This window comes from Procambarus clarkii, chromosome 8 (genome assembly GCF_040958095.1).
Source record: "Procambarus clarkii isolate CNS0578487 chromosome 8, FALCON_Pclarkii_2.0, whole genome shotgun sequence".
NCBI classification, from domain to species: domain Eukaryota; kingdom Metazoa; phylum Arthropoda; class Malacostraca; order Decapoda; family Cambaridae; genus Procambarus; species Procambarus clarkii.
This window is the reverse complement of record NC_091157.1, coordinates 28,001,362-28,016,503: the sequence shown is the minus strand read 5'-3', so window position 1 is coordinate 28,016,503 and position 15,142 is coordinate 28,001,362. Positions and strand designations below refer to the sequence as shown.

At 42.0% G+C, this 15,142-nt stretch overlaps 1 protein-coding gene across 1 annotated transcript in view; it reads left to right on the top strand.

Annotated features, from left to right (window-relative positions):
* LOC123750234 (glutamate receptor ionotropic, kainate glr-3-like) overlaps positions 1–15,142 on the top strand; it is a 47,962-nt gene that overhangs the window by 6,571 nt on the left and 26,249 nt on the right. The window contains exon 4 of the mRNA XM_069319910.1: positions 306–464. Coding sequence (XP_069176011.1) covers positions 306–464 — 159 coding nt within the window. The remainder of the gene's footprint in view (positions 1–305; positions 465–15,142) is intronic.

The window sequence follows — 15,142 nt, the reverse complement described above, 5'->3', positions numbered from 1 at the left end:
GTGAATGGAATGAGTAATGCTTTGATTCAATTCAAATGCAAATTAAACTTGACTAATAATGTTCAAACCACACACCAGAAGATACAGAAACGACGACATTCTTCTGATGTGTTGGTTTGTCATCATATTTTCATCCACATTATTGACACATCGTCTGCCTGATACATATGGATAAAATTACATATACATTGTGTGTAAACATGAGTCAAATGTTATTTTTCTTCATGCAATTGTTTAAAAAATTATTTTTTTCTATTTTGATTATATAACATTTATGTAGTAGTAACTTCAGGGTGTTTTACTAGGAAGCGGACATGGCCCTGGGGCCCTTCGCAGTGTCGTACAAGCGCACCAGAGTGGCAGACTTCCTAGCCACCATCTTCGTCCTGCCTCACCGCATATATCTGGCCAGACCCCACGGCTCTTACGGCGTCGGCGACTTTGTCAGGCTCTACAATCCAATGGTTAGCTGGCACGTGTGGTTGGTCACGTGTTAGCCTCCTCTGGCTGGTCTGGTATTACTTGCCCCCGGGTGATGTATGATCGCAAATGTAACAACTCTTTTTCAAACCATGTACAAACCAACTTACATCATATACTTCGACCTCAAATACTAATAAATATTTTCTAAGATTGAAATTGATGTTGAATTTAGCATTATATGTTTCACATACTGTATTTATTCTATGGTATATTTTCATAATGAAAAGAAAAACATAGAGTATCAGCAGAGCAAAACTATTAGCATTCTCAGGCGGCAATCAGATCTCATTCGTTTTCTTAACAGATAATGAAAACAGATTCTTATTTTATTATAGAATGATTTTTGTTTATATATATATATATATGTCGTACCTAGTAGCCAGAACGCACTTCTCGGCCTACAATGCAAGGCCCTATTTGCCTAATAAGCCAAGTTTTCCCGAATTAATATAGTTTCCCTATTTTTTTTCTTATGAAATGATAAAGCTACCCATTTCATTACGTATGAGGTCAATGTTTTTTTATTGGAGTTAAAAATAACGTAGATATATGACCGAACCTAACCAACCCTACCTAACCTAACCTAACCTATCTTTATAGGTTAGGTTAGGTTAGGTAGCCGAAAAAGTTAGGTTAGGTTAGGTTAGGTAGGTTACGTAGTCGAAAACCAATTAATTCATAAAAACTTGGCTTATTAGGCAAATCAGGCCTTGCATAGTAGGCATAGAAGTGTGTTCTGGTTACTAGGTACGACATATATATGTATATATATATATATATATTTTAGGCCACAAGGACCCCTTAACTACTCGATCAACAAGACCTTACAAAGGATGATCACATTTGTGATCTAAGCTTCTTTTTGAGGAAAATGAAATAGCCTCCTGTGAAGGTGGCCAACAAGGTGACACCTTAAACCCCCTTTTTTCTGCTTAGCTATCAAAGAGGTCACTGATAGTCTGACAAGCGAGTTAAACATCTGGTACCTGGATGATGGCACTCTCGCTGGAACCCCAGAAAACAATTTGGAGGATATAAGGAAAATCCAGGAGGAAGGAGCAGCCTTGGACCTCATTCTCAATACATCCAAATGTGATTTAATCTCCTGCAACCCAGACATCAGTGGGCAAATAAAACATGTTTTTCCAGACATTCTCGTTGTCGAATCATTGGACTTCACCCTCCTTGGTGCCCCCCATTAGGCCACAAGCAATCGAGGAGGTAATTACAGATCTAAAGAGAATGATGGACAGGATTGACAAGATTGATGCCATGATTCTCTCTTCCTCCTCACAAGATGCCTATCTCTCTCCAAGTTGACCTACTTTCTGAGATGTTCTCCATCCTACAGCAGCCCTAAATTAAATGTGTATGACACCCTTCTGAGGTCCATACTGGTGAAAATCCTGAACCTGCCATTGGACGACTCTCAGTGAGAGCAAGCAACCCTCCCCGTATGTCTCGGCGGCCTTGGTGTCCGCACAGCCTCCCAGATTGCTCTATCAGCCTTCCTTTCCTCCTCCCATGCATCGCACGATCTCGTAAGAGATATCCAACCTGAATTGCTAAGAAATTGCTAAGCAATTCAGCAGGAATACACGATCCTGCTTCCACTGAATGTTCAAATCAGTGGAATGCTCTTGCACGCATCATAGAACCAACAAAAAACTTAAACAGTCCAGCTGGGACCACCCGCTAGTAAAAAAAATAGCTGGTGCCATGCTCAGAGCTGCAACATCAGAAAAGGAGAAAGCCAGCCTCAGAGCAGTGCGTGCCCCCCATGCAGGAGACTTCCTCCTGGCAGTACCAATGTCGGCAATGGGCACGCCTCTAGATCCAGAATCCCTTCGTGTAGCAGTGGCCCTCCGCCTTGGTGCCCCAATTCACACTGAATACAAGTGTATTTGCAACAGTGTGGAAGTAGACTAATATGGACTGCATGGGTTGCATTGCGGAAGCACAATAGGCTGGCATGCGAGACACAACGAGGTCAATGACGTCATCAAGGGGAGCCTCGTCTCAGCTCAGTGCCCAGCTGAGAGAGAACCTCGCATTCTATTGGACCAAAACCCGGATTTCCCCGCACATCGCCCTGATGCCATCACCATATACTCCTGGAAGGGGGGGCAAACACTTGGTGTGGAACTACACAAGTGTATCCACCCTGGCCGACACCTATGTACACTTTGGTGCTGATCAAGCAAGTGGGGCGGCCAACCACAGGGGAAAAGCAAAATCACTCAAGTACAGGCGATTGGAAGGTCAATACATCTTTGTTCCTATAGCGTCTGAGACGCATGGCCCCCTGGGGCAAGAGTGCCTTGGGATTTCTCTAGGAATTGGGCTCCAAGCTCATTGACGTCACCAGGGACCCAAGAGCTCCCAGTTTTTTTTGTTTCATCACCTCAGTGTTGCGATCCAGAGGGGAAACGCCTGCTGCACCCCTCGGTTCCCGTCCAGAAGCAGAGGAGCTTCAAGAGATCCATAACCTTTAAGCACTCTTTGTATCAAACAATGTATATCTTGTAACCTCTAAACATATAATAAAACAAAAAAATCAAAGGAAGGCGGTGGTAGGAGAAAAGCACCCAGAAACTGTATTGGAGGGGACCTAAACATTCCCTCTAATGCGTTATGTGTGGTTTCCTAATGGGTTAAGGGTCCCCTTCTTCCAGCCAGAGGTGGTACTCCCTTCCCTTTAAAAAACTAAAAAATATATATATGTATGTGTGTGTGTGTGTGTGTACTCACCTAGTTGTGCTTGCGGGGGTTGAGCTCTGGCTCTTTGGTCCCGCCTCTTAACCGTCAATCAACAGGTGTACAAGTTCCTGAGCCTATTGGGCTCTATCATATCTACACTTGAAACTGTGTATGGAGTCAGCCTCCGCCACATTACTTCCTAATGCATTCCATTTGTCAACCACTCTGACACTAAAAAAGTTCTTTCTAATATCTCTGTGGCTCATTTGGGCACTCAGTTTCCACCTATGTCCCCTTGTGCGTGTTCCCCTTGTGTTAAATAGCCTGTCTTTATCAACCCTGTCGATTCCCTTGAGAATCTTGAAGGTGGTGATCATGTACCCCCCTAACTCTTCTATCTTCCAACGAAGTGAGGTTTAATTCCCGTAGTCTCTCCTCGTAGCTCATACCTCTCAGCTCGGGTACTAGTCTGGTGGCAAACCTTTGAACCTTTTCCAGTTTAGTCTTATGCTTGACTAGATATGGACTCCATGCTGGAGCCGCATACTCCAGGATTGGTCTGACATATGTGGTATATAATGTTCTGAAAGATTCCTTACACAAGTTTCTAAAGGCCGTTCTTATGTTAGCCAACCTGGCATATGCTGCCGATGTTATCCTCTTGATATGAGCTTCAAGGGGAAAGGTCTGGCGTGATATCAACCCCTGGTCTTTCTCTCTCTGACTCTTGAAGTATTTCATCTCCCAAATGATACCTTGTATCTGGTCTCCTGCTTCCTACCCCTATCTTCATTACATTACATTTGCTTGGGTTAAACTCTAACAGCCATTTGTTCGACCATTCCTGCAGCTTGTCCAGGTCTTCTTGAAGCCTCAAGCTGTCCTCCTCTGTTTTAATCCTTCTCATAATTTTGGCGTCGTCAGCAAACATTGAGAGGAATGAGTCTATACCCTCTGGGAGATCATTTACGAATATCAGAAACAGGATAGGTCCAAGCACAGAACCGTGTGGGACTCCACTCGTGACTTCACGCCATTCTGAGGTCTCACCCCTCACTGTAACTCTCTGCTTCCTATTGCTTAGGTACTCCCTTATCCACTGGAGCGCCCTACCAGTTACTCCTGCCTGTTTCTCCAGCTTATGCATTAACCTCTTATAGGGTACTGTGTCAAAGGCTTTCCGACAATCCAAAAAAAAATGAAGTCTGCCCATCCTTCTCTTTCTTGCTTAATCTGTGTCACCTGATCGTAGAATTCTATCAAGCCTGTAAGGCAAGATTTACCCTCTCTGAACCCATGTTGATGGGTTGTCACGAAGTCTCTTCTCTCCAGATGTGTTACTAGGTTTTTTCTCACAATCTTCTCCATCACCTTGCATGGTATACAAGTTAAGGACACTGGCCTGTAGTTCAGTGCCTCTTGTCTGTCACCCTTTTTTGTATATTGGTACTACATTAGTAGTCTTCCGTATTTCTGGTAGGTCTCCCGTTTCCAGTGACCTACTATACACCATGGAGACTGGCAAGCAAAGTGCTCCTGCACACTATTTCAATACCCCTGGTGAGATTCCGTCCGGCCCAACACCTTTCCTCACATCCATCTCCATAAGGTGCTTCTTGACCTCATCTCTTGAAATTTCGAACCTTTCCAAGGTCACCTGGTTTGCTGCCACCTCTCCTAGCGCCGTGACTTCTCCCTGTTCTATTGTAAAGACCTCCTGGAACCTTTTGTTGAGTTCTTCAGAGAGAGAGTGTGTGTGTGTGTGTGTGTGTGTGTGTGTGTGTGTGTGTGTGTGTGTGTGTGTGTGTGTGTGTGTGTGTGTGTGTGTGTGTGTGTGTGTGTGTGTGTGTGTGTGAGTATGTGTGTGTGTGTGTCACTGTGTGTGTGTGTGTGTGTGTGTGTGTGTGTGTGTGTGTGTGTGTGTGTGTGTGTGTGTGTGTGTGTGTGTGTGTGTGTGTGTGTGTGTGTGTGTGTGTGTGTGTGTGTGTGTGTGTGTGTGTGTGTGTGTGTGTGTGTGTGTGTGTGTGTGTGTGTGTGTGTGTGTGTGTGTGTGTGTGTGTGTGTGTGTGTGTGTGTGTGTGTGTGTGTGTGTGTGTGTGTGTGTGTGAGTATGTGTGTACACCAACATTAGGGCTCCATCAAGGAACATATAATCTCTTCTCACAATCAAACCATCACCAGATAAATCTTAACAAGCAACATAATAGCACTCACAGAAACAAACATAACGAAAACCATAATAAATGCAGTATTTCCTCAGGACTTCTATGAAGTGAGGAAAGAGAGAGAAGAAAGAGGAGGAGGAGGTGGTGGAGCTTTGCTGGTAAGAAAAGGTTGGAGTTTTAAAGAGATGGTTATTCAGGACTGTGAAGATTTCAGTGACTACATAACAGGCACCATAGCAATTGGAGGACTAAATATTATAGTAGTAGTCATATATAACCCCCACCAAACGACAGAAGACCCAGATAGGAATATGATAGAAACAACATGGCCACTATTAATATAATAGAGAAAGCAGCTTCTGTAGCTAGCAGGAACGGATCCAGACTACTAATCATAAGGAGACTTCAACCACGGGAAGATTGGTTGGGAGAACAGAGACCCACATGGAGGATTAGACACATGGGGAGCTAAGGTGCTGGACGTAGCAACAAGAAACTTTCTAAGCCATCACATCAAGGGAACGACAGGAATGAGAGGAGAGGATGAACCAGCTATGCTTGATGTGATATTTACCTTAAATGAGTCGGATTTAATGGAAGTTAAGTTGGAAGCCTCCTTGGAAATAAGTGGTCAAAGTGTGATCACTTTGATCTTTGAGTACCTGGTAGAGCTAGGAATTATCTCCCCCCCCCCCCAAAAAAAAAAAAAAGAACTGGGAAACAAAGGGCTGGCATACCGAAAGGGAAATTATGAGATGAGAAAATTCCTAAAGGATATACAATGGGACACAGAACTGAGAACTAAGTCGGTACAAGACATGATGAACTATGTCACCCAAAAGTGTCAAGAGGCATGTAAACAGGTTTATCCCGGCCCGACAGGAAAAAACCTAGAAGCAAAAGAAGAATCCGTGGTTTAATAAGGCATGTATGAAAGCAAAAGAACTGAACAAAAGGGCGTGGAGGAACTTCCGAAATAACAGAACACCAGACACCAGAGAGAGATACCAGAGAACTAGGAACGAGTATGTTAGTGTGAGAAGAGAAGCTGATAAAACGTATAAAAAAGATACAGCTAATAAAGCCAAGACCGAACCAAAGGAACTCCATAGTCACATTAGGAGGAACACAGACAATGACAAAGAGGTGTGTGAAGAACTCAACAAAAGGTTCCAGGAGGTCTTCACAATAAAACAATCTAGAGAGGTTATCTTCAGATGACTTCAGGGCTTAGCATCCCCGCAGCCCGATCCTCGACCAGGCCTCCTTTTTGCTACACACCCCCAGGAAGCAGCCCGTAGCAGCTGTCTAACTCCCAGGTACCTATTTATTGCTAGGTAACAGGGGCATCAGGGTGAAAGAAACAGTTTGCCCATTTGTCTCCGCCTCCACCGGGGATCGAACCCGGAACCTCAGGACTACGAATATGAAGCGCTGTCCAATCAGCTGCCAGGTACCTAGGCCAAAGTGCTGTCCCACTCAGGTCTCTGCACTGAACTACAGGCCAGTGTCCTTAACTTGTATACCATGCAAGGTGAGGGAGAAGATCGTGAGAAGTAACAAAGTGAGGTCACTTCACTAAAAGAGGTGGCAGTAAACCAGGCGGCCTTGGAAGGAATCGAAATTACAAAAGATGAGGTCAAGAGGCATCTGTTGGATCTGGACGTGAGAATGCGGTTACATTTGGCGGAATCCTGGACGGTTCCAGGTTGGCCTGGACGGAATCTCACCATGGGTATTGAAAGAGAGTGCAGAAGCACTTTAATGCCACTCTCCATAGTGTATAGTAGGTCGTTGGAAACAAGAGACCTACCAGAAATATGGAAGGCGGTTAATGTAGTCCCAATATTCAAAAAGGGTGACAGATAAGAGGCACTGAACTACAGGCCAGTGTACTTAACTTGCATACCATGCAAGGTGATGGAGAAGATCGTGAAATAAAATCCTAATAACACATCTGGATAGAAGGGATTTCGTGCCTTCTCTCAAAAACAGGAGTAACTGGTAAGGTGCTCCAATGGATAAGGGAGTACCTAAGCAATAGGAAGCAGAGAGTTACAGTGAGGGGTGAGACCTCAGATTGGCGTGAAGTCACTAGTGGAGTCCCATAGATCTCTGTACTTGGACCTATCCTGTTTCTGATATATGTAAATGATCTCCCAGAGGGTATAGACTCATTCCTCTCAATGTTTGCTGACGACGCCAAAATTATGAGAAGGATTAAGACAGAGGAAGACAGCTTGAGGCTTCAAGAAGACCTGGACAAGCTGCAGGAATGGTTGAACAAATGATTGTTAGAGCTTAACCCAAGCAAATGTAATGTAATGAAGATAGGTATAGGTAGCAGGAGACCAGATACATATATCATTTGGGAGATGAAATTCTTCAAAAGTCAGAGAGAGAGAATGACCTGGGGGTTGATATCATGCCAGACCTGTTCCCTGAAGCCCATATCAAGAGGGATAACATCAGTGGTATATGCCTGATTGGCTAACATAAGAACGCCCTTAGAATCTTGTGTTAGGAATCTTTCAGAACTTTGTATACCACATATGTCAGACCAATCCTGGTGTATGTCGCTCCAGCAGGAAGTCCATATCTAGTCAAGCATAAAACTAAACTGGAAGAGGTTCACAGGTACCAGACTAGTACCTGAAATGAGGGATATGATCTACGAGGAGAGACTACGGGAATTAACCCTCACGTCACTGGGAGACAGAAGAGTTAGAGGGGGACATGATCACCACATACAAGATTCTCAGAGGAATTGATAGGGTAGATAAAGACAGACTATTTAACACAAGGGGCACACACACACTAGGGGATACAGATGGAAATTGAGTGCCCAAATGAGCCATAGAGACATTAGAAAGATTTTTTTCAGTGGCAGAGTAGTAGACAAATGAAATACATTAAGAAGTGATGTGGTGAAGGCTGACTCCATACAAAGTTTAAAGTGTAGATATGATAGAGCCCAATAGGCACAGGAACCTGTACATTAGTTGATTGACAGTTGAGAGGCGGGACCAAAAAGTCAGAGCTCAACCACCTGCAAGCACAACGAGGTAAGTACACCCCTCCTCCCAAGTTTGTGAAAAGGAGATTCCTAGGAAGACTACTCTAAATATACAGCCACTAACTAAACAATAACATCAAATTAAATAACAGTGATTGGGAAACAGTGAGCTGCAATTAATTCCCAATAATCCTGATGTTCAAAGTAGCAATTGTGGGCCATAGTCAAGTGCCTAGGCAACTTGCTGCTGTACCTGAAGTTGGGGAAAAGATATTCAGGTCACCAGGAGCTACTGCTCATAACTTTTATAACAATACAATCTTAACTGCAGCTCTAGATTAGTCTCATCACTTAACAATAATATACTTAAGTGGTAATGATATACACCCATCATGTAACCAAGCTGAGATTATAAATAACCTCCGGAGTATATTTAACTCCTTTAAAGCAAACAATTCAACTGTTTTGTTTACTCTAATAGAGCCACGTGTCACCGAATAATAATCGTTGGGGTGTTAGTTCTGAGTTTTACACAAGTACAGCCAGTAATATAAATTACCGTCTCAGGAAGAGGGTACATCAGGGAGCCTCCTATATCCACTTTACTACTCGTCCATTCTGTGAGAACATATCTCCAGACAGAGTACACCTCTCTCGTGAGACTCAAGCATATGTGGCTAAAAAAATAATTAACACCATTAAATATCACAAGAGGTTGATGGGAGGCCACTAACCATAAATGTATATATAGTTCTCTCAAGTTTAGAGAGAAGTTTTTAACATATAAATAAAACCCAAATAAAATATTGCACCATTCTCTTTACTGCACAATGTTATATAATTGACTACTTCCCAACCCTTATACTGGGTATGGTAATATTATGCTAGTATTGAATTAAATAATGATCAACCTAGCCTAATAAAATTAATTGTCCCAACCCATGTTTAGGTAGGATAGACAACACTTGTCTAGTGTTGAACTAAATATTGACAAAACTAAACATTGTGCAGTCCCCTAAAGAGGGTGTGATTAATAATGACATGAGTTGTGTTGTACATATATACTTAAGTTGCATGTATTATTATCATATTTTCAATTATACTTTATTTTAACTATAACCATTTCACCTTTGAGTGTTAATTGGTGTCTCTAATCCATCCGATGGTGATAATGATGAGCTAGCCTAGAAATTCCTATAGTGACACTGATTACCACCCAATTTATTTGTGTGTATATACATCTAACAACCCCTAACTGCCAACATCCATGGAAGTAGGATACTGCAGTCTAGTAATTGAAAATTTAATTGTAGGCTATTACCGTCAGTACTTGTTCAGCCTTTATGAGCAAGTATCCAAGCTACATTAGAAACCATAGTATAAGCCCTTCAAGGCCTAACCGAACTGCCAGCATGACTACACCAGAACTTGAAGAAGACTCTGATAGGTCTTAAGGGTCACTTAACTAAACTGATTAACAAATGCCAAGATCTATTGCAACAAACTCCAGTTTATCATATTGAGCTGGAAAGATACTTTGAAGTAGCTTCAGGCAAGTTTGAGCAGGTCAAATGCCAGCTGGAAAAGTATTTGGCTTAACTTGCAAACACCAACTTTTCTGAAACAGAAGTAGACGATATTATGGGTGAATTGGCATAGTACAAAGATGATAGTCAAGCAAAGTTAAATCTTTTAGTCAAAATCATTGCCTAGTGTAAGGCAACAACCACAGCTTCCCCTAATACAACACAACCAGAAGTTTAATTGCATTCAATCAGTTTGCCCACATTCTAAGTAACAGAGGTTGAAAACTAGGATATCATCTGGAATAAATTTGTTGATTCAGTGGATTCTAAACCCACAATTCCCAAATCCACGAAATTCACATACTTACAGGATCAACTTAAGGGTGAAGCTTTAAGTGGTATAAAATTTAACACTGAATAGAGATGGCTATGATCTCACAGTTCAGCTCCTTAAGGACAATTATGCTGACACATAAAGAGCTGTTACACACTTAGTCCAAAATTTTTTGAACTTACCATCCAAAGGTGAATCCACTGACTCACTCCAAGCCTTTAGATTGGACCTTGATACATAACTCAAAGCACACAGCATTAAGGTTGATCTAAATAGTGTGGATTGGTTTACTAAAGTTATTGTATGAAACAAATTACCTAATGAAACACTGAATAAGTTGAGTACCTTACATAACAAATCATCCCTGGCAGTACAGGAGATTACTGAAGGTTTACGCTCCGTTGTAGAGAGACAACCAGTGAATACAGATGGTAAACCAACAACTAAACCTTCGTTTTCCTCCCCATAATAAATCAACGAATACACACAGTACTCAAATAAAATATAAAACATCTACCTCCACTCCAAGGTGGAAACAAGGTAGTGTGGGCACATATGCAGGGAGTCCCTCCAAACCTACACTCACTGTGTCACCCAAGGCGATAACTCTCAAAGGTTCTGTAGGATGGAGAACGTGTTTGTTCTGTCAAGAAGAGCTTTCAGTATATCACTGCTCATTACCCTGACTATGCTACACATGTAAGGCTACTCAAGGAGTTGAATAAATGCACAAGGTGCTTCAGGTCACATGACACCAATAACTGTACAACCCAACTGGGCACCTGCCACCAGTGTAACAAAGATCACCACCATACAGTGCTGTGTTGAGACATAAGACTGAAGTCTCCCAAAGACATGGTGGTGGAAGAGACTTCCATTACAGTACAATACTGCAAAGTACGAGAGGATATAAGTGTTCTCTCAACAACGTTTGACAATAATGCGACTTTGCATACTGCCCAATTAGTCAATAAAAACAGAAGGACCAGGGTCACCACTCGTGGATTATTTGACCAAGGATCCCAAAAAACATTTGACACACAGAAAGTGGCAGATGATTTAAACCGGAAACCTCTTCGACAGGTACAATTAAACATATCAGGGTACCTGACAAACGCAGGACCCCAAGACTATAATGTTAATGTTGTCCAATCATTAGTACAATTAGGCGGATATGTCCGACCTCTGAAAGCCATAGTGGTCGACTAAATCCCATCTAACCTATATGTTAATGGTCTAGGGAAAACAGCCAGATTCCTACAAGGAAAGGGAACCAAGTTGACTGACAATAAAATCACGTCTGATCACCTCACCGACGTTGGAATACTTGTAGGCCCAGCCTATTACTACCAGCTCATTACTGAACAAACTAAACAACAGGGAATGAACCTGTTGAAGTCAGCAGGAGGCCAGTTACTCACAGGTACAATGTTAAACCTGAGCAACCCCATGCTTGCCGTCAAACAATACTACTAGAAATTCAATTTTATCAGCTAAATATCAACCTCCAGCAAACGAGAACTAATGAGAACACAGCTGACTATATAAACAAAGACTGATTTTGATACAAACATTATTAGCTCAGATAGTGTCCATGAGCCTTAGTGGATAGTCAGTGACCAGTAGCCTAAACAGCCACAAGTCATTGTGACCAGTCCCCGTGGTGCAGTGGTAAGACACTCGCCTGGCGTTCCGCGAGCGCTCTGTCATGGGTTCGTATCCTCGCCGGGGAGGATTTACTGGGCGCGAATTTTAACTGTAGCCTCTGTTTAACTCAACAGTAAAATGAGTACTTGGTTGTAACAACGATTCTTCGCGGCGGGGATCGTATTCCAGGGACCTGCCCGAAACGCTACGCGTACAAGTGGCTGTACAAGAATGTAACAACTCTTGTATATATCTCAAAGTCACAGAACCATACTCGACTGTAGTAAATTATCACATTCAGTCCTATGAACTAAAACAATTTAATAAAACTAGAAACCTAGCATCACAGGAGTTAGCAGGCAAACGAAATAGCCTAGAGACTTCCAACACCTGCAACTCCAGTAGGAGACATCCGTCCTGTACAAACTGACACACAAAGGTGCCAGTAAATAATAATAGTAAAACTCCTTACGTGAATAATCACGCCAAGGAAATCAGAGACATGTCGGTTGGGTACAAACAAAGATATGTACCCATCAAAGAGACTCTAGCTGACTACTTCTCCAGTGAACTGACTTTAAGGCAATTAGTCAAAACTGTGATGTGATTTAATGGACCATGGTGGCTAGTCAGTGACTAGTGGCCTAAACAATAGCCACGCGTCATTGTGACCAATGTCACTGCTCCCATTGAGGAACCAGAACTACTTCAGACCATGATAATTGATCCAAATCAGTACTCTGATCTCAGTAAACTGTTAGGTGTCAATCATTGGGTATTCGATTTCCTGAATAGAATAAGAATCAAATATCAATTCCCTAGTGTGCTAAAATACTGGGTCAAAAGAGCCCAAACAGAAACTTTTGGGAGAGATTTGGAAAACTTTCCTATTAAAGATCTGGGTCTCTGAACTGACCTAGACAATTCTTTTATATTAATTAAGGTGCCAGGGGGCCACTTACAGCTTGCTCAAATAGACCTAGAAATGAAATATCTAACGTTTCTTTCCCGTAACCACAGCGTAAGCAGCCTAATTGTGTTACATATGCAGAAACACTGCACTCTTCATGGGGAGATACTAGATACTCTCACCTCTTTGAGACACCACTTCTGGCTTCTTCAAGATCGCCAGATTGTAAAGTCCATATCGAAATCCTGTGTAGTCTGCCAGAGGTACGATGCTCGGGTGTGTCCTTATCCAGGACCTCCACCACTCCCTAGTGGACGAGTTGTCCATCTTCGTTATTTTGAGACCACTGGTGTGGACTACCCAGGTGTCATAACACTAACAGGCACTAAGGACAAAGTTCCAGTGAAGGCGTGCATCTGCCTATTCATCTGTGCTACAACATGGGGTGTACACCTAGAAATGACCCTTGATATGAGTGCAGAGTCATTCATGCAATCTTTCTGCAGGCTTGCTACCCCTCGATCCTGCCCCAAGTTGATGATCACAGACAATGGGTCCAACTTGGTGGCAGGGGAAGCATGCCTGAGGGAGATCTGGAATCATCCAGTGGTATGCAACACTCTCTATGTATGTACGCAACACCCTTCACCACCAAAAAAATAAATTTCCAGGATCTCCAAATCGTTGTTAAAGAAATTGAATCTCCAGTGAATAACTAACCACTGACCTACCTCTCTGACGATCACTCGCAACATGAGCCACTAAGTCCCTCTAATCCGATGTATGGAGCACTTCTTAACCCTCTAACGTCCCTCACGGACGTGGGACCAGAAGATCCTTTGTATGTTGGAGAAAGTGACTTGGTTAAAAGCTACAAACATTTGTCAAAAGTAATAAGTCGGTGGAATGGCGTTTGGACTCGAGAATATGTAACTGCTCTGAGGGAGTATCACTACGTGCCAAACCACCCCTATAATAAAATTCACTTAAAACCTGGTGATGTTCTTTTGATGGACAGTGATAGTCCACGTTCAGAGTGGTCTCTGGGCCTTATGGTCTCTGTCCAACCAGACCACTAGAGTATCTTGAAAATAGTGAAAGTGAAGTGAAAAGGCACCACTAGTCTCAAAACATTAGAAAAACTGGTTCCTTTGAAGTTAGAAAGAAATGAAGTATCCCAGATACTCCCCACCCCTGCAGCTCCAGTATGATGCATCTGTCCTGAAAGACTCACACAACAGTGCAAATTAAAAATTAAACAATATTATAATTCTGAAGGAGAGCAATGAAGTGTTCACTAGCCTGAACAGTGGACTCCGAACCAGGTTTTTTCCCCACAGAATTATGAAGGAAATTCCGACACTAAATACTAACACGAAGCAAATGCGGTCATATTAGGCAAATACTAACATTAACTAACCACTAATTAACCTAAGTGAATTATTCAAAGGAACTAGGGTTTTATGGCTTGTTTTACAAACTGGTACATTTGCCACATCACCTGAATCTCTATTTATTCATCATACATGCCCTACATAATTTTTAAAATGCCAGTCTTGGCACTACAAATAATAAAAAAGGGTTTCCCATGACTGTATATAATTAAAACTTAAATAGAAACAAAGTCTCCTCCCCAAAGTCGATAAAGAGAGATTTAGAACCTTACTAGTCAACTCGTCCTTGAGCAGAAAAGGAGAATAGACGCCATTATTGATACAGACAAACCTTGCATGCAAGCACACACGTACTGACTAAAAAAATCTTCCTGCGAATATTAGTGTTGAAGGACGCCAGAGTTTCTTAACAACAACAGAACTTCGTTAGCCATAAGGAAAGTGTTCTGAACCCAATTAACCTGTTTATCTAATAATTTCTGGTCATTAATGTTGATTAGAGTTGACCGGTTATGGGCATGGTTACCCATAATGGGTAAGTTTTAATAAGTTATCCATAAACTCTTGCCCGGTATATACTTCATCTATTGTTTATGGTTTATTACTTTGTGACTATATGACAGGTGAAATTGAAGGGGGAAGAAGAAGAAATTTGCAGTACTACCTAGTGCCACATGTCATATGTGATGATGCTATAGCCTGACCCACGATGAGAATCACTTTTCATGATCCTTAGTGTCCTTATCTGGTTGACAAGTCTGCATTCAACAAAACAGCTAAGTTGTTCTTTAGTTCATTAATACTATCCATTGTATTCTAACAATTTATAGCAAATTTATATTAATCGATTATTTTCGATTGATATGCTATGTAATTAAACACCCCCAAGTTTGTGAAAAGGGAAACTCCTAGCAGGACAATTCTAAATATACAGTCAGTTTTAAATCAATACTAAATTAAAAAAAAA